Source organism: Cherax quadricarinatus, chromosome 44 (assembly GCF_038502225.1).
Source record: "Cherax quadricarinatus isolate ZL_2023a chromosome 44, ASM3850222v1, whole genome shotgun sequence".
NCBI lineage: Eukaryota > Metazoa > Arthropoda > Malacostraca > Decapoda > Parastacidae > Cherax > Cherax quadricarinatus.
Window position 1 is genome coordinate 19,700,786 of NC_091335.1, and position 21,058 is coordinate 19,721,843.

At 39.5% G+C, this 21,058-nt stretch overlaps 1 protein-coding gene across 2 annotated transcripts in view; it reads left to right on the plus strand.

The window, feature by feature from the left end:
* The window catches only part of LOC128698412 (cytoplasmic aconitate hydratase), a 200,069-nt gene that overhangs the window by 30,296 nt on the left and 148,715 nt on the right, over window positions 1–21,058 (plus strand). For both annotated transcript variants that reach the window (XM_070094166.1, XM_070094168.1), the window contains exon 5: window positions 7,608–7,753. In XM_070094166.1, the coding sequence (XP_069950267.1) occupies window positions 7,608–7,753 (146 nt within the window). The remainder of the gene's footprint in view (window positions 1–7,607; window positions 7,754–21,058) is intronic.

The window sequence follows — 21,058 nt, forward strand, 5'->3', positions numbered from 1 at the left end:
TCTGAGGTCACTAAAAGCACCTTTCAAACAGAGCTTTTGTGTACAGTTTTTTGAAGTTTGCAATAACCTGCTGGTCCATGGGCTGCAGGAGAGGAGTGGTATTAGGAGGCAAAAATTTCACCTTAATGAAGCTCATGTCCCCATAAAGTCGCTCTGCCACGTCTGTAGGATGACCAGGGGCATTGTCTAACACCAGGAGGCACTTAAGGTCTAATTTCTTTTCAGTTAGGTAATCTTTCACATTGGGGGCAAATGCATGGTGTAACCAGTCATAGAAAAGGTCCCTAGTGACCCATGCCTTACTGTTTGCCCTCCACAGCACACACAAATTAGCCTTGAGGATATTCTTTTGTCTGAACGCTCTGGGAGTTTCTGAGTGATACACTAATAAAGGCTTCACTTTGCAATCACCAGTAGCATTGGAACACATCAACAGAGTAAGCCTGTCTTTCATAGGCTTATGTCCTGGGGGTGCCTTTTCCTCCTGAGTAATGTAGGTCCTGCTTGGCATTTTCTTCCAAAACAGGCCTGTTTCATCACAATTAAACACTTGTTCAGGTTTCAGTCCTTCACTGTCTATGTACTCCTTGAATTCCTGCACATATTTTTCAGCTGCTTCGTGGTCCGAACTGGCAGCCTCACCATGCCTTATCACACTATGTATGCCACTACGCTTCTTAAATCTCTCAAACCAACCTTTGCTGGCCTTAAATTCACTCAGGTTATCACTAGTTGCAGGCATTTTTTTAATTAAATCCTCATGCAACTTCCTAGCCTTTTCACTTATGATCACTTGAGAGATGCTATCTCCTGCTATCTGTTTTTCATTTATCCATACCAATAAGTCTCTCAACATCTTCCATCACTTGCGATCTCTGTTTCGAAAACACAGTTGAACCTTTGGCAAGAACAGCTTCCTTGATTGCCGTTTTGTTGCCCACAATAGTAGCGATGGTTGATTGGGGTTTATTGTACAACCTGGCCAGCTCAGAGACACGCACTCCACTTTCATACTTAGCAATGATCTCTCTCTTCATCTCTATAGTAATTCTCACCCTTATTGCTGTAGGGTTGGCACTAGAAGCTTTCTTGGGGCCCATGGTCACTTATTTTGCAGATAAAATCACCAGAAACACTGTAATAATACGAAATGTTCCGATTGTATGCTTGGATGTTACCACGGAGGCTGGCTGGTAAACAATGCCACCGGCGGAACATGTGAGGCTGGCTCAGGCCGCACATTAGACGCGTCTCGGACGAACAGCGTTGAGCGGGTTTTTTAGCGGTATGAGAGGCAAAAATCTTAGCGATAAAATGTATCGGTATGCGGATTTAACGTTATGCGATGCCAACGGTATGCGGGGGTCCACTGTAGTTACAAGTGAATTTAGGGTGTTGTAAAAGTCAACTAAATTGTCGGGAACAATGGGCTAGTTACCCCTTTTCCTGTAATGATTACTAAAAAGAATAAGAAGAAACGTTATCTATGGAGGCAAAGAAGGGAATGTACGAAAGTATAGTGGTACCAACACTCTTATATGGGTGCGAAGCTTGGGTTGTTAATGCTGCAGCGAGGAGACGGTTGGAGGCAGTGGAGATGTCCTGTCTAAAGGCAATGTGTAGTGTAAATATGCAGAAAATTCAGAGTGTGGAAATTAGGAGAAGGTGTGGAGTTAATAAAAGTATTAGTCAGAGGGCTGAAGAAGGGTTGTTGAGGTGGTTTGGTCATTTAGTGAGAATGGATCAAAGTAGAATGACATGGAGAGCGTATAAATCTGTAGGGGAAGGAAGGCGGGGTAAGGGTCGTCCTCGAAAAGGGTGGAAGGAGGGGGTAAAGGAGGTGTTGTGGGCGAGGGGCTTGGACTTCCAGCAAGTGTGCATGAGCGTGATATATAGGAGTGAATGGAGACGAATGGTATTTGGGACCTGATGAGTTGTTGGAGTGTGAGCAGGGTAATATTTAGTGAAGGGATTCAGGGAAACTGGCTATTTTTATATAGCTGGACTTGAGTCCTGGAAATGGGAAGTACAATGCCTGTACTTTAAAGGAGGGGTTTGAGATATTGGCAGTTTGGAGGGATATGTTGCGTATCGTTATACGTATGTGCTTCTAAACTGTTGTATTCTGAGCACCTCTGCAAAAAGCGATTATGTTTGAGTAAGGTGATATATCTGATATATCGGATCATTATTTAGTTATAGCTACAGTTATAGTAAGAGGTAGATGGGAAAAGAGGAAGGTGGCAACAACAAGTAAGAGGGAGGTGAAAGTGTATAAACTAAGGGAGGAGGAAGTTCGGGTGAGATATAAGCGACTATTGGCAGAAAGGTGGGCTAGTGCAGAGATGAGTAGTGGGGGGTTGAAGAGGGTTGGAATAGTTTTAAAAATGCAGTATTAGAATGTGGGGCAGAAGTTTGTGGTTATAGGAGGGTGGGGGCAGGAGGAAAGAGGAGTGATTGGTGGAATGATAAAGTAAGGGGTGTGATAAAAGAGAAAAAGGTAGCTTATGAGAGGTTTTTACAAAGCAGAAGTGTTATAAGAAAAGCAGAGTATATGGAGAGTAAAAGAAAGGTAAAGAGAGTGGTGAGAGAGTGCAAAAGGAGAGCAGATGATAGTGGGAGAGGCACTGTCAAGAAATTTTAATGAAAATAAGAAAAAATGTTGGAGTGAGTTAAACAAGTTAAGAAAGCCTAGGGAAAGTATGGATTTGTCAGTTAAAAATAGAGTAGGGGAGTTAGTAGATGGGGAGATGGAGGTATTAGGTAGATGGCGAGAATATTTTGAGGAACTTTTAAATGTTAAGGAAGAAAGAGAGGCAGTAATTTCATGCACTGGTCAGGGAGGTATACCATCTTTTAGGAGTGAAGAAGAGCAGAATGTAAGTGTGGGGGAGGTACGTGAGGCATTACGTAGAATGAAAGGGGGTAAAGCAGCTGGAACTGATGGGATCATGACAGAAATGTTAAAAGCAGGGGGGGATATAATGTTGGAGTGGTTGGTACTTTTGTTTAATAAATGTATGAAAGAGGGGAAGGTACCTAGGGATTGGAGGAGAGCATGTATAGTCCCTTTATATAAAGGGAAAGGGGACAAAAGAGATTGTAAAAATTATAGAGGAATAAGTTTACTGAGTATACCAGGAAAAGTATACGGTATGATTATAATTGAAAGAATTAGGGGTAAGACAGACTGTAGGATTGCGGATGAGCAAGGAGGCTTCAGAGTGGGTAGGGGATGTGTTGATCAAGTGTTTTCATTGAAGCATATATGTGAACAGTATTTAGATAAAGGTAGGGAAGTTTTTATTGCATTTATGGATTTAGAAAAGGCATATGATAGAGCGGATAGAGGAGCAATGTGGCAGATGTTGCAAGTACAAAAACCTTATAGTATTTTTTGGATGGAATAGGCTGGTAGGGTGGCATTGGGAAAGTCCTTGGGGTTGGAGTTACTAAATGCAAGCCATGTTGTGAAACACTTTAAATAAAGGAACGAGAGGTACAGGCCACTTGGACAGATATCTTGAGTGACTCTGAAGCTTTTTATACCTCAAGAGGATAGTGAGGCTCAGGTTATTAAAATTAACATTTCATGGGTGTGTAGAAGAGAGGGAGAATACTTCCCGGTAAAAGTAGGTATACTTAGACAGAATGTAGATTGTGAGCAGGGAGGTTTCAGAGTGTCACCATATATGGAACAGTTTTAGATAAAGGTTATTGCATTTATGGATTTATATGATAGAGGGTAGAGGAGCAATGTGGCAAAAGAAGTAAATGCTAGGGTGTTCGGGAGAGGGGTGGGATTAAATTATGGGGAATCGAATTCAAAATGGGAATTGACACAGTTACTTTTTGCTGATGATACTGTGCTTATGGGAGATTCTAAAGAAAAATTGCAAAGGTTAGTGGATGAGTTTGGGAGTGTGTGTAAAGGTAGAAAGTTGAAAGTGAACATAGAAAAGAGTAAGGTGATGAGGGTATCAAATTATTTAGATAAAGAAAAATTGGATATCAAATTGGGGAGGAGGAGTATGGAAGAAGTGAATGTTTTCAGATACATGTACTTGGGAGTTGACGTGTCGGCGGATGGATTTATGAAGGATGAGGTTAATCATAGAATTGATGAGGGAAAAATGGTGAGTGGTGCATTGAGGTATATGTGGAGTCAAAAAACATTATCTATGGAGGCAAAGAAGGGAATGTATGAAAGTATAGTAGTACCAACACTCTTATATGGATGTGAAGCTTGGGCGGTAAATGCAACAGCGAGGAGACGGTTGGAGGCAGTAGAGATGTCCTGTCTAAGGGCAATGTGTGGTGTAAATATTATGCAGAAAATTCGGAATGTGGAAATTAGGAAAAGGTGTGGAGTTAATAAAAGCATTAGTCAGAGGGCAGAAGAGGGGTTGTTGAGGTGGTTTGGTCATTTAGAGAGAATGGATCAAAGTAGAATGACATGGAAAGCATATAAATCTTTAGGGGAAGGAAGGAGGGGTAGGGGTCATCCTCGAAAGGGTTGGAGAGAGGGGGTAAAGGAGGTTTTGTGGGCAAGGGGCTTGGACTTCCAGCAAGCGTGCGTTAGCGTGTCAGATAGGAGTGAATGGAGACTAATGGTACTTGGGACCTGACGATCTGTTGGAGTGTGAGCAGGGTAATATTTAGTGACGGGATTCAGGGAAACCGGTTAATTTCATATAGTCGGACTTGAGTCCTGGAAATGGGAAGTACAATGCCTGCACTTTAAAGGAGGGGTTTGGGATATTGGCAGTTTGGAGGGATATGTTGTGTATCTTTATACGTATATGCTTCTAAACTGTTGTATTCTGAGCACCTCTGCAAAAACAGTGATAATTTGTGAGTGTGGTGAAAGTGTTGAATGATGATGAAAGTATTTTCTTTTTGGGATTTTCTTTCTTTTTGGGTCACCCTGCCTCGGTGGGAAACGGCCGACTTGTTAAAAAAAAAAAAAAAAAAGTTTTCTTGAGATTCATTTTTTCCAACAAGAAATTTAAAATCTTGGTTATTGCTCTTCCTGTAATGTGCAGTTTTGGAACTAGCACCTGACGCTGAGCAAGGTATGCCAGTGCCTATGTATTTATAGGTGAGTAAAGGCAGTTGGTATAAGGTTGTACTGTATGCCTATACTGTATGTCTCATTCTGACCACAAATCTTCACATGAAACCATTCAGTTGTGAGTATCCTGATCTGAACTGTCCTCTTTGTTTAATATCTACTGTAAATGCAGTGCTGTATGTTATAAATATCTATTATTGCAGTTTTTAAATGTGTATTTTTTATTTTATTGATGTAAAATTATTGCACAGACTTGTACTGGACATTATAGTATTTTTTATTATAATTTTACTTATGACCGGTTTCAGCTTGCTCTCTTGCAGTCCAGTTCGCTCCTTTTATCGTTACCCCTCTTCCCACATTTTCTAGAATATGGAAAGTGAGTGTGTTGATGCCTGGCCGTTACCCCCATCCACCACCTACTTTCTCTTCTGTGGGTAAGCTCTGGCTCCTGGGCCATATGCTGACCCTCACAACCCTTCTACATTCCAAACTTCAGCTTACTAGACCTCTCTGGTCACCTGGGATCTCCTCAAGAACAGTGGTGTCAAGAAGTATTGAAAAAAATAAAGAATATGTAGATTTCCAAAGCCCTCACTCAGTGCAATAGTGCAACATTATAGCATTTGATTTTTTTTTTTTCAACAAGTCTGCCGTCTCCCACCAAGGCAGGGTGACCCAAAAAAGAAAGAAAATCCCCAAAAAGAAAATGCTTTCATCATCATTCAACACTTTCACCACACTCACACATTATCACTGTTTTTGCAGAAGTGCTCAGAATACAACAGTTTAGAAGCATATACGTATAAAGATACACAGCATATCCCTCCAAACTGCCAATATCCCAAACCCCTCCTTTAAAGTGCAGGCATTGTACTTCCCATTTCCAGGACTCGAGTCCGACTATATGAAAATAACCGGTTTCCCTGAATCCCTTCACTAAATATTACCCTGCTCACACTCCAACAGATCGTCAGGTCCCAAGTATCATTCGTCTCCATTCACTCCTATCTAACATGCTCACGCACGCTTGCTTGAAGTCCAAGCCCCTCGCCCACAAAACTCCTTTACCCCCTCTCTCCAACCCTTTCAAGGATGGCCCCTACCCCGCCTTCCTTCCCTTATAGGTTTATATGCTTTCCATGTCATTCTACTTTGATCCATTCTCTCTAAATGACCAAACCACCTCAAGAACACCTCTTCTGCCCTCTGACTAATACTTTTATTAGCTCCACACCTTTTCCTAATTTCCACACTCCGAATTTTCTGCACAATATTTACACCACACATTGCCCTTAGACAGGACATCTCCACTGCCTCCAACCGTCTCCTCGCTGCTGCATTTACCACCCAAGCTTCACATCCATATAAGAGTGTTGGTACTACTATACTTTCATACATTCCCTTCTTTGCCTCCATAGATAATGTTTTTTGACTTCACATATACCTCAATGCACCACTCACCTTTTTTCCCTCATCAATTCTATGATTAACCTCATCCTTCATAAATCCATCCGCCGACACGTCAACTCCCAAGTATCTGAAAACATTCACTTCTTCCATAGCATTTGATATCAAATGCAAATACCCTTGAAATATGTTGGTAATGCTTTGTACTGGTCTCTGTACACTATTAACATAATGTGAATAGGAAATTTATAGGTTGTGAATAAGAAGGAAAATAGAAGAGCATATAAGTGCATTTCAAGAAATAAGTCATAGGAATGTAAATAGAAGGAAAATTATATAGAGCACAAGTGATTAAGCTTCAAATTTGGAATGTACAAAGAACAAAAAAACAAATATAAAGCTTTTTATATAATTTTTTAACACCTTAGTTCACAGCCTGAGCTGTTAATGTGCCTTGACTTATTTCAAAGCCCAAACCTGTCTAAGGTATACTATTCTCCCCCAACCTCCTCCTTTTCCAAGGATGTCATCCATAGCAGTCAGCTAACACCCAGGTACCTATTTGCTGCTAGGTGAACAGGGACAATGGGTGTGAGAAAACATGTCCGTCTCTTCCTGCCTCAGGATCAAACCTGTATTATGGTTATAAGCCAAAGGTGCTTTCTATGAGCCCTGAACCCACTTAGTTTTTTGTAAATTGTTGCAGTATTACCACATACCTCTACAGTACTGCTAACAATGTGAATTTAATTATAATGAAGTATCCCTTTTAAATTAGTATTTTCAGTAACTTTGAAATTGAAATGTTTATTTCTCTGTAAAGATTACAATGTGTGGTTTACATATTATAAAATATTAATTACAAAGAAAGCCACTAGTATGTCTAGGCATTTTGGGCAGTGATATGCCTTTCTAATTAGAAAAAATAATCCATATGGAGACATTGAAGAAAATAGCTGTTGATCTTGGTCTGAGATTCTTTGGCACTGAGGTCAAGATATAGAGAAAGCTATTCTCCTTTCTATCCATAAGGGCTATCTTCTCTAGCAGACAAGTGCTCATTATATTTTTGATGTTCCAAATATCTTTAAGTTTGTAATACAAGAAATTTCTAATCACTCAGGATTTTACTGGAGTACCTGCAGTAGTGGATTTTGCAGCCATGCGGGATGCTGTTAAGGAGCTAGGAGGAGATCCAAAGCTCATAAACCCTGTGTGCCCAGCTGATTTGGTTATTGATCATTCCGTCCAAGTGGAATTCTCTAGAACGTTAGTATGAAATTATTTTTTCAGAAGGGCTTAAGCAGATATAGTTCTCTAAACACTATAATAGAAGCTATATCAGTAGATACGAAATAAAATCCCATTAATAAAGTAACTTCAGGTTTATTCATGATATTGTTTTCTTGCTTGTGTGTGTTTGTTTATGCTCACATTTACTGTATAGAAGCTTGAATGTCTTCATTATTGGTCTCTGTTCTTAAAAATTGCATCTTGGATTATTCTTGTATTTATACTCTGTTCCTTTTGTATTGTTCTGTTCAGTACAGCCTCTCCTCACTTAGTGACGTACTCGTTTACCGATGACTCAGACTTATGACGAGCTCTCTGACCAGTATGCACACCTAAATAATGTATATTGGAGCTGATTTCATCTATTCTGTTTATTACAATATACAGTACACTACTGTATTAATATTTAAAAAAATACTAAAAATGTTATAAATGGTGCAAAGGTGACATTAAAACAATATCAAAGATGGCTGACACAAACCCACTACCATTATGGTATTCTCCTTGCTTAATGATGAATTCGTTTACCGATGTGGTCCTAGGAACGAGACTCCGTTGTTAAGTGAGGAGAGGCTGTATAATGTTCTTTCTTATCACCTGGATACAGTGGCGTGTCATGAACAGATTGCAAATGATGCTGTTAAATTTTTTGATGAAATTGAGGTATGAATATTAATAAATATTTGTATTACTGATTCATTTAACAAATAAAACAGGAAGTAGTAATCTAATTAAATTAACATTTTAAACATAGTTCAAAGGAGGAGTTCTTGACTTTTTAGTAAAAGGATCCCAAACTTTTTAAAATTCTGCCCTTCTCTGAAAATTTTGCAATACAGCAATTCTTACAATATATACATATATAGAAAGGCATAAGTTTAAAAAGTGAGTATAGCCAAAAACAAGGTAATGAGTATCAGAAAAAATCTAGGCAATGAAATATTGGATATCAGACTAAAAGGTGGTGGTTTGGAGAGAGTAAATATGCTTTACAAATGCAATTATTTCTGGGACTTTTAAAATTAATTTACAAAGTCAAGCTATTTAACTGTAGCATTTTCCAAGTCATTCACTATATAAAACTGAAAATTTGTTAGTTTTATGTTTGAATTTTTATGAATTCAGGGAAAAAATAGTTATAATCATTTTTCAGTGACTGAAAACCAAATTCTGGAATTTTTTTTATCTCGCAGAATGAAGAAGTATTTAAAAGCTCTGTTTTAATGAATCCAAATTTGCTGATCTGATATTAACTGGTTAAGTGTTGTTGTATTTCTGCAGTACTGCTGGCAGCAATCTGTAAGGAGTAGTAACGGAGGGACAAACATGAATATGTTGTGCTGTCGTTTTCCAAATTTATAGAAGAAATTACCAGTAATGATGATTATTTTCATTGAGAGGAAGTTCTAGCATCAGAATGCTTTCTCACAGCATGTTAGATTGCTCTAAATGCTTTGTAAATGGATTTGGGAAAAATTGGCTTCATATAATCAAAATTAATAGTTTGTCTTACGTCTGACAGCGGCATATTATTCTACCCTGCAAGAGGGCAGAAGTTACCACAAAACAAATGTTGCGTATTCCAGGGACAGATTTTCAAGTGGCAGACACTCATGTCTAGCAAGTTTCTGAAGTCTGGACTCCTGTTACACCAGGTTTAAATTCGTTGACGTAATTATAACTATATAATAAATAATACATTAACTGAATAGAGATGTTTTAATTTTGTAAGGAAGAACTTTTGTAGGGTAAACAATGCTTACCCTGTTGCTTACAAATACAGCCTCTCCTCACTTAGCGATGTACTCATTTACTGACGACTCTGACTTACGGTGGGCTCTGACCAGTTTTCATACCTAAATAATGTATATTGGAGTTGATTTCCTCTATTCTGTCTATTACAATATACAATACACTGCTTTATAAATATTTAGGAGATACCAGAAATGTTATAAATGGCACAAAGGTGATATTAAAACAATATCAGAGATGGTTGACACAAACCCACTACCATTATAGTATGCTCCTCACTTAGCGACAAATTCGTTTACCGACGTGGTCTTAGGAACGGAACTCTTGTCGTTAAGTGAGGAGAGGCTGTACATGCCACTGCTTAAATGTATGTTGCATTTGTTAACTATTTCCCTCAAAGAATTTACATATTCTTATGCCTGCTTTTCAGAAATGTTCTCAGATACAGCATTCCTCTCCTCCCACTCAAGCATTACTGCATGTCCTCATTCCTTACATCCTCATGCACCATAGTATTATTTTTCGCTTTCAGTTGCAATAAAGTTTTTCTACTTGTTTTTCCTTCTAGCAGCATATGAGTTTGTGGGTAACTCGCCACCAAAGTGATATTTTTTGAAAAGCCATAATTTATTTTTAATAGTTAATGATAAAAAACAATGAGGAAAAATGTCTGAGGTTAATTTAGTTGTCTTTAGTAAGCAGAGTAATGAACCATGTGCATAGTACAGTACTGTATTAAAGTGACTTTCCCTGGTTATGTTCACTTTATATTCATCATTACATGAACCCTCCTACAAATATATAGTGTGTTCACATTAACACCAAGCAGATCTGCAACACTTAGTTATCCTAATTCTTAAATAGTGTATATGTGATCCAGTGCCAGTACCGAGATGTGATTATCATTGCCGTGAATACGCTTTCTCGTAAAATCATGTTGCCCTGGGCTTGTTTTGCAGACAAGTGCATAAACTACTGTACATACATAAACTCTGATCATCCACTTGCTTTGAAAGTCATTAACCATTTGGTTTTGTAGATTTAATTTTTTTAGTTGTGTGTGTGCATCACAGATTCTGATCTAAAATACAATGTTTCATACATACTGTATATATAGATAATGTGCTAACATTGTTCTTGGTTTGGTTTATTGTAAAGTGGTTAACCTTGAATGCAACCTCATTCAGATTTTCATTTTAGTTTTACTGTCAGGCATTTTCTTATTTGTAATGTCCCTTATTTCTAGCCTTTGCATGTCTGTATATTACATGTTAATAAATTAATCCATATCTTGTTTGTTTTTATTTGGCTTTTCTATAATGCTTATCCCTGATAGGCCAGTTTGGTTATAATATGGAATTGAAATATTCTTACTTTTTTTCTTGCCTCCAACTTTGTAATTGAACAAAATTTGTGTTATTCTATTCTTTGTTGCTACTCTTAATCTTGATGTGTGTTGCCATCTTTGTTACCGTTAATCTTGTGTGCTGCCATCCTTGTTAATGTTAATCTTGTGCGCTGCCATCCTTGTTACTGTTAATCTTGTGTGCTGCCATCCCTGTTGCTGTTAATCTTGTGTGCTGCCATCCCTGTTGCTGTTAATCGTGTGTGCTGCCATCTTTGTTACTTGTTAATCTTGTGTGCTGCCATCTTTGTTACTTGTTAATCTTGTGTGCTGCCATCTTTGCTACTGTTAATCTTGTGTGCTGCCATCCCTGTTGCTGTTAAGCGTGTGTGTTGCCATCTTTGTTACTGTTAATTTTGTGTGCTGCCATCTTTGTTACTGGTTAATCTTGTGAGTTACCATCTTTTCTGTTGTTAATCCTTTCACTGTCTCCTACATAGCCATTGATGCCAGTATCGCCTATGTAGCTCTACATCTTAATCATAGTGCCCTCAGTTATGCTGTGATGGGCAAATTTTGGTCTAGAGATGAGAGACTAAGTTTGTGCAGTGGTGTAAACAGTGAAAAAAAAAAAAAAAGAGCCTCTGTATAGTGTATGATGGGAACAGCTAACCTTTTATCTTGTGTTTGGTTAAAAATAGTAACATTGTGGCATATTGTAGGGTGGTTTTCAAAGTTTTGATGGCCGTTTCTTGCTGTTAGTTTGGAGAATGGATTATATACTAGTGAAGGTGATTTTAATTAATTTTAAACTGAAAATATTAATTTTTTGCAATTTTCCCTAAGGAACAGCTGCACATATCTCCCTTAGTCTGTTTTATGAGTTTTTAGGTCTGCTTCAATTACTGAGTTGGCTTAAACCATGACCAGTCCTTCTTAGTCATGTTTTATTATGTGAGAAAGAGGATAAAACAACTGCTGCTGCTGCTTTTATTTTTTATTTTTAGTTTTTTCTTATTCAAAATGGAAGACAGGTGTTGTATAAGAAAAGCCTGTGGATGTGATTGATAAACAGCAGAAAGGTTGATTTAGAAGTTGAAATACCTACATTATTAAATTTTTAATTGGATTTGTTGAACTTTATGCAAAATTCCAAAATACTGACTTGTACGCACTTTATAGAATGGAAGGCATATTAGTAAAATAATCAGGAATTGGGTTGGTTTGAGCCATGTAATTGGCCTAAAATAGGCCTCAAAGTGGGCAAAATAACTGATGCGTAAATTGTGCTCAGACACCAACTTCATACCTGCATATTTCTGCAAGTTTTTCATCAGATATGGCAGTTATGGCATTATTACTTTTAGAAGAAAAAATTATTTTTAGAAGATAAACTTTTTAAAAAAAAAAAATCACCACAATAACGGCACTTATAATTTTAGAGGTTGTGACAGTGAAAGGGTTAATCTTGTGTGCTTCCATCTTTGTTGCTTTTAACCTTGTGTGCTGTCATCATTGTTGCTTTTACCCTTGTGTGCTGTCATCATTGTTGCTGTTAACCTTGTGTGCTGTCATCATTATTGCTGTTAACCCTGTGTGCTGTCATCATTGTTGCTGTTAACCTTGTGTGCTGTCATCTTTCTTGCTTTTAACCTTGTGTGCTGTCATCTTTCTTTCTTTTAACCTTGTGTGCTGTCATTTTTGTTGCTGTTAACCTTGTGTGCTGTCATCATTGGTGCTGTTAACCTTGTGTGCTGTCATTTTTGTTGCTGTTAACCTTGTATGTTGTCATCTTAGTTGCTTTTAGCTTTATGTGCTATCATCTTTGTTGCTTTTAGCTTTGTGTGCTGTCATCTTTGTTGCTGTTAACCTTGTGTACTGTCATCTTTATTGCTGTTAACTTTGTGTGCTGTCATATTTGTTGCTGTTAAGCTGTGTGTACTGCCATGTTTGTTGCTGTTAACCTTGTGTGCTGTCATTTTTGTTGCTGTTTAACCTTGACATGTGCTGTCTGTAGTCTATATGACTACTAATAGTAAGAGTATTGTTCAGATGACTGAGGAAGGGTTGTTGAGGTGGTTTGGTCATTTATGGAGGATGGAGCAAAATAAGTTGAGTTTGAGGGTGTATAAATCTGTAGTGAAGGGAAGGAGGGGTAAGGGTCATCTTAGGAAAGGATGGAGGGAGGGGGTAAAAGAGGTTTTGTGTGCAAGAAGCTTGGACATAGAGCACGCATGTGTGAGCATGATAGGAGTGAGTGGAGACAATTGGTTTTTGGGACTTGACGTGCTGTTGGGGTGTGAGCAGGGTAATATTTTGTGAAGGGATTCAGGGAACCAGTTTAACCAGACTTGAATTTTCTCCACACTGGGGGGCGGCGGAGGTTCGCTGCAGGTGAACTATTCATCACTTAAAATTAATTTAATTTTCTCACTCGCCACCACTGCTGCTTGTCTTTTCTGAACAGCTTTAGTCTGTGTGGTTTCTGGCGAATGCCAGACTGAAGTTCCTGTATAGACAAGCACAGTGCCTACCTACTGAGGCTCGCAGGACCCTATGTCTAGCCCTGAAAAACTGAAAGATAGACTGCAAATCACCCAGAACAAAATGGTAAGATTCATCCTGGGGCTGGGACCAAGAGAACATGTAGGCCAGGATGAATTACAGCAGTTGGATATGCTGAATGTTGAAGACAGAGTAAAACAACTGAAGATAAATCATGTTTATAAAATTGCTCACAAACAATGTCCAGAATATCTTGCTGTCAATTTTGTCAAGGTTGGGAACCAAAGCAATCATAGTACTAGGGGGAGAGAGCACAACTTTGTAGTACCCACAGTCATTGGCCAGGCGTCAAACACCTCTTATTGTACAGCAATAAAGGAATGGAACAGACTGCCCGCACATGTCAAAGCCAGTCATAGCATGAACCAGTTCAAGAAGAGTGCCAAAAGGTGTCTGATGAATGTAGCTACAGAAAGGGAGGGGAATGATTTTCTATTTTTTAGCTAACATACGTGTAATTTTTACCTTATTCCTAGTAATGACCCTCGTATTGTAGATAGTCTTAATGACCCTCGTGTAGTAGATAGTCTTTTTAGTATGATAATAAGATGTTATCTTCATTGTAGAATAATAAGAAAATATTATAACCTTTATATTATAATAATAAGGTAAAAGGACCCCAATGGAAATAAGTCACTGTCTGACTTTTTTGGGTTATCCTAGGTTCTCTACACATATGCTGCTATGTATGATAATTCTATGTAACTGTATTTGTGTATACCTGAATAAACTTACTTACTTAGTCCTGGAGATGGGAAGGACAATTGCCTTCACTTTAACCCTTTGACTGTTTCGGTCGTATATATACGTCTTACAAGGTACCGTGTTTGACGTATATATACTCATAAATTCTAGCGGCTTCAAATCAAGCCGGAGAAAGCTGGTAGATCTACATGTGAGAGAATGGGTCTGTGTGGTCAGTGTGCACCATATAAAAAAAATCCTAGAGCACACAGTGCATAGTGAGAAAAAAAAACTCCGACCATTTTTTTTTTTAATTAAAATGCCGACTTTGTGATCTATTTAAGCTGTATTCTCGTTTTCTTGGTTTCGTTTGATAGAATGGAAAACATATTATAGAAATAGAGGCGATTTTGATTATCTGGGGAAATGTTTGATTTTTGCCGATGTTCAAAAGTAAACAAATGATGTCATTGTCCAATAAATGTCCAACTAGCCATTCTAATATGCAGTCATGAATAGGGTGACATTATTTGTACAATTATTGCAGTAGTCTGCATAACAGTAAATCTTCTATTTTTTATTTGAATAAAAATTCAAAATAGAAAGCAAGAGTAATATCAGAGGGGCCAGGAGATGTGACTGATGAACAAAGAAAATGTAATTTTAGAGCCAGGAATGTCTGCATTGTTCATTCTGGACCTTATTTTGAAATTGTCATATTTTTTAATTTTCGTGAAATTGCCAAATTGCAAATTTCTTACCACGTTATTGGGTAGTTGAAATTGGTAAATGGGCAATCGATAGAAAAAATGGAGTTCTAAAGAAATAGCTATGAGTTTGGTCGACTGGAAAAATGGAATTAGCCGAAAATAGGGCTCAAAGTGGGCGAAATTGCTGATTTGTAAATATCGCCGAGGTCGCTAAATTCGTGATTGTAATTCCGTCAGTTTTCAATCAAATTTCGTTTTTTTTGGTGTCATTACAATCGGGAAAAGATTCTCTATATTTCATAAGAAAAAATATTTTGTTTTAAATTTTGCAACACCAAGAGACACCTCAGGATTGGGGGTTGTGACAGTCAAGAGGTTAAAGGAGGGGTTTGGGATATTTGTTGTTTAGAGTAACATCTAAACTGTCGTATCTCTGTGCCTCTGCAAAAACAGTGGTCATTACCAATTTAAGTAATCTTCAGTGTTTTATTTTTGTTTTTAGTCTACTAAATATGAAGATATTCTAGAGAGAGTTTGAATTTTTATCAAATTGTTTATTGAAATTATTATTGGCACTAAAGTGAAAACTGAAGCTTGTATAATATACACACTTATGGCAATATATCTTTGTAAGTATTTATACTTGGATGAATCTTATTGTAACCAGCTGGTCGAGTAGCTTATGCACTGACCTGGTGTTTAACAACTCGCTCGTTGTGTTCAAACCTCACCTGTACCCTGGTTTATATTGATAGGTTTGTCACTAATAGAGGAGATGCTTAGGTAACGGAAGATTAGATATCAGATTGGAGGGAGAGAGTATGGAGGAGGTGAATGTGTTCAGATATTTGGGAGTGGACGTGTCAGCAGATGGGTCTATGAAGGATGAGGTGAATCATAGAATTGACGAGGGGAAAAAAGGTGAGGGGTGCACTGAGGAGTCTGTGTAGACAAAGAACTTTATCTGTGAAAACAAAGAAAGGAATGTATGAGAGTATAGTTATAACAATGCTCTTATATGGGTGAGAGGCATGGGTTATGAATGTTGCAACAAGAAGGCTGGAAGCAGTGGAGTTGTCATGTCTGAGAGCGATGTGTGGTGTGAATATAATGCAGAGAATCTGTAGTTTGGAGATTAAGAGGTGTGGGATTACCAAAACTATTATCCAGATGGCTGAGGAGGGGTTATTGAGATGGTTTGGACATGTAGAGTGGATGGAATGAAATAGAATGACTTCGAGAGTGTATAAATCTGTAGTGGAGGGAAGGCTGGGTAGGGGTCAGCCTAGGAAATTTTGGAGGGAGGGGGTAAAGGAGGTTTTGTGTGCGAGGGGCTTGGACTTCCAGCAAGTGTGTGTGAGTGTTAGGACTTGACGTGCTGTTGGAGTGTAAGCAAGGTGACATTTATGAAGGGATTGAGGGAAACTGGCAGGCCAGACTTGATTCCTGGAGATGGGAAGTACAGTGCTGGCACTCTGAAGGAGGGGTGTTAATGTTAGTTTTACAACTGTAGTGTAAGCATGTCTCTGGCAAGATGTTGGAGTGAATGATGAAAGTTTTTCTTTTTCAGGCCACCCTGCCTTGGTGGGAAATGATCAGTGTGTAATAAAAAAAGATTAAAAATATGAACAAAAAACCTGGAATGAATAAATGGGCAGTAATAACACCAGTTTTGCTATTTCTTCTTCACAGTTCAAATACGTACTGAGAGAATGTTAGACACTTCCTACTTGATTTGTGAAATCTTCAGCAGCCTATCATTAATTTGCCTCGGCCCATTAGTCCAGTTTCATACTAGTGGGGAAATCATGTCATTGAGCACACTTAGATTGAAATTCTATGGTTATCAGTTTTATGGGTTGTGTACCAAACCCAGAAATGTACACAACAAAGTTTGCGAATCAAATCTGCTTGAAAGATTCCCTTATTAAAAAGTATAATTAAATTAAAATATAATTAAATGGTTGTTTAATATATTTATAGATGGGGTTGTAAAAAGTAAATGCTAGGGTGTTCGGGAGAGGGGTGGGATTAAATTATGGGGAATCAAATTCAAAATGGGAATTGACACAGTTACTTTTTGCTGATGATACTGTGCTTATGGGAGATTCTAAAGAAAAATTGGATGAGTTTGGGAGTGTGTGTAAAGGTAGAAAGTTGAAAGTGAACATAGAAAAGAGTAAGGTGATGAGGGTATCAAATGATTTAGATAAAGAAAAATTGGATATCAAATTGGGGAGGAGGAGTATGGAAGAAGCGAATGTTTTCAGATACTTGGGAGTTGACGTGTCGGCGGATGGATTTATGAAGGATGAGGTTAATCATAGAATTGGTGAGGGAAAAACGGTGAGTGGTGCGTTGAGGTATATGTGGAGTCAAAAAACGTTATCTATGGAGGCAAAGAAGGGAATGTATGAAAGTATAGTAGTACCAACACTCTTATATGGATGTGAAGCTTGGGTTGTGAATGCAGCAGCGAGGAGATGGTTGGAGGCAGTGGAGATGTCCTGTGTAAGGGCAATGTGTGGTGTAAATATTATGTAGAAAATTCGGAGTGTGGAAATTAGGAAAAGGTGTGGAGTTAATAAAAGTATTAGTCAGAGGGCAGAAGAGGGGTTGTTGAGGTGGTTTGGTCATTTAGAGAGAATGGATCAAAGTAGAATGACATGGAAAGCATATAAATCTATAGGGGAAGGAAGACGAGGTAGGGGTCGTCCTCGAAAGGGTTGGAGAGAGGGGGTAAAGGAGGTTTTGTGGGCAAGGGGCTTGGACTTCCAGCAAGCGTGCGCGAGCGTGTTAGATAGGAGTGAATGGAGACGAATGGTACTTGGGACCTGACGATCTGTTGGAGTGTGAGCAGGGTAATATTTAGTGAAGGGATTCAGGGAAACCGGTTATTTTCATATAGTCGGACTTGAGTCCTGGAAATGGGAAGTACAATGCCTGCACTTTAAAGGAGGGGTTTGGGATATTGGCAGTTTGGAGGGATATGTTGTGTATCTTTATACATATATGCTTCTAAACTGTTGTATTCTGAGCACCTCTGCAAAAACAGTGATAATGTGTGAGTGTGGTGAAAGTGTTGAATGATGATGAAAGCATTTTCTTTTTGGGGATTTTCTTTCTTTTTTGGGACACCCTGCCTCGGTGGGAGACGGCCGACTTGTTGAAAAAAAAAAAACTGTAAATTATGTGTATAGTACTATATTAGGTATACAGTCCTCTTCAAGGGAGGCTCCTTGGCGAGGTGAAGAGGCTCTTGGTCTGAGGAATTGGACCTATTGGTCTCCTTCCTCAGACTGAATCTAATTACCCCCAATCCTCCCTTCCCTATCCCATCCTCCCCATCTCCCCCTTTTCCCCTTTCCTCCCCTCTCCCAACCTTCCCCTTTCCTCCCCTCTCCCAACCTTCCCCTTTCCCCATCCCATTTGTAGTCTCTGGGGTCCTCTCCTCTCAAATTACAGTTTCTAGGTAGGGGGAAGTGTACTGGGGTTCATCCCACTCCATGGGGCTCTTCAGGGGTGGTGTGGTTTGCCATGGAATTTGAATTGTCTGGAGGTGCCCTGCTCCCTTCATGGATTTCTGAGAAGTGGGCAGGGTGTTCTGCAGATGATGGGTGTATCTCCAGAGGCTGCCTGTTGGTTCTGGGAGGTGGCAGCTGAAGGAGGTATGCTTTGTGGTGGGTTTCCAACCTCCCTTTCTTTTGTCCGCCGAGGTGGCTTGGTAAATGTGAGATTGCTATCCCGGAGTGCTGGTTTACTGACATGAAGGGTAGGGTATGGCACTGGTTCCATGCTGCATCTTCACTGCTTATGGCCTCGAGGCCCTCTCGGATGAGGGGAGGAACTTACAGCCCTTCCATGCCTTCTAGTGACTGTCCCTCCGCTGTCCCTCTTTTTTTTTTCTTTCCTTCTTTCTTTTTTTCTTTAAAATAACAAGAAAGAAGATAACATGAAAGAAGCACCACTATCATGGAGTCTTCATTCAGTGATAATCCCCCTCCTTCCAGGCTCCTTTCTGATCTCACATCCTGTTCTGACTCGGCTTCATTATTGGACCATTCTCTAGACTTTTCATACCCCTGTACCTTCTGCTGGTGACACTCCATCACCTGCTACAGGTGCTGGGGCGCCACCCATTTCTTTTAATGCGTCTGTCTCTTGTATGCCTTTAACACTGTGTCTGGCTTCCTCGAATACAGTGTGACGGCTTTTGGATTGCCCACCTCCCTCAGGTTGGGCTGCCCACGGTACTACTACTAAACATTCTAGACAACCTACTGACGACGGTTCTTCGACGTCTGCCCAAAAACGACCTACGCAACATCCACTCCCTTTGCACAAGTACGCAGCGAACTTTATTCTTTTCCCTACATCCGACATCTCTAACTGGATATCTTTCTGATCATAGTATTGGTAAAGCTTTTTTATGACACGTTGGCCAAAATACATCCTTTCACGCACTTCGAAACGGTACGCGTGTTGTTACAATTCAGAATTCAGAACAAGCTCATGATCTTTCCTATATAACTTCCATAGATAACATTCCAGTCACAGTCCATGAGCACATTACTCTCAATTCTTGCAGTGGTACAGTGGTTTTACCACGTACCATTGTACAGAGTGATTTTCTGTCTTGCAGTGATATTTTAGAGCAATTAACCCTTCAGGATCTTCCTATTCTTAAAGTGAATACATACATCCTGCCTTCTCATGGGTGGAGGCACTTTTCCAGTAGCATTGCCTGCTTAACCTTCGACTGCCGTGAACTCCCGTCCTCCGTTTATATTGCAGGCCATCGCCTGGAGGTCCATAAAGTAGTCCCTACTCCCTAACAATGTTGTAATTGCTGGTGGTTCAGACACCCCGCTAAATACTGCAGATCTGCAGCAGAGTGCCCAGTCTGTAGTTCTGCAAATCATGCTGATACATCTTGCAGTCTTCCCCCCTCTTGTCTCAATTGCAATGAATCTCGTCCTTCTTTTTCACACCGTTGTCAAGTCTGTCGTACTGAACGAGAAATCTGTTATCTTAAGGAGAATGAAGGCCTTACACTGTGGCTGTCTCTCAGCTCCTCCTTCAGGGAAATCTTCCTCGTGTTCCTTATTCTCGAGTAGCTCGGAGACCTCCAACCTTGACGGTCCTCCCGCCTACCAGCTCCTCTGCTACCATGTCTTCCGAGGTCACCCCCATTTCTAATTCTTTTGCGGTTTTATCCTCTGAAACTCCTACCTCCCTACCTCTTCATGCTTCAATTTCATCTTGCTTGCTAGTTTCTTAGTCTACAAGACCTCACAAGCCTACACCTTTTTTGCATCTATCACCTGTGAAGTTGAATCTACCTTCTACCTCGGTGCGTAGTTCTCACCTTCTTTCTAACTCACATGAAGGTGGAGGTTCACCCCCCCCCCTCGTGTAATCCCCTCTTCTCCTGTTTCCCCCAGGTCTTCTTTCCTAGTTACCTTCCAACCTCCTTCCTCTCCTGTTCCACTGCTGGACTCTTCTGCCCCTGCCAATGCATCTTTCCAGGTTCATACTCCCCACCCCTCTCAGACCTCTTTGCTTGCCTCCATAGTTACCTCGATCTCTACTTACTCTACATTACCTGTCTCTGAAATCATGGTATTGGCATCTTCCTTATCCACTGAGACACTTGATGTTATCTCCAACTATATTGTGGAGGTGACACACCTCCTTCTACCCCTTCTTTTTCACAACCCTCGCAACAATCTTTTCCTTCACTAGCCCATAGATTTTATCGTTTCTTATTGTTGACATACCTGTCTTTGTAAATAATGTCATATTTACAATGGAATATTCGAGGCCTCAGGGGTAATCGGGGAGAACTCCAAGTGTTGCTCTCTCAGTTTTCCCCAATATGTATCAGGTTACAAGAGCCCAAAATTCGTTCAGCTGTTATTCGTCCTGTTTCAGCCTATGTGCTGTTACATTCTTCTGATCCTTTTCCTGATGAATCATTTAACCCTTTCAGGGTTTCGGCCGTACTAGTGCGGCTGAAGCACCAGAGTCCATGACATACTAGTACTCATAAATTCTAGCACCTTCAAATCTAGTGAGAGAAAGCTGGTAGGCCTACATATGAAAGAATGGGTCTGTGTGGTCAGTGTGTGCAGTATAAAAAAAAATACTGCAACACACAGTGCGTAATGAGAAAAAAAAACTGACCGTGTTTTTGGATTAAACCAGCGACTTTGCACTATATTT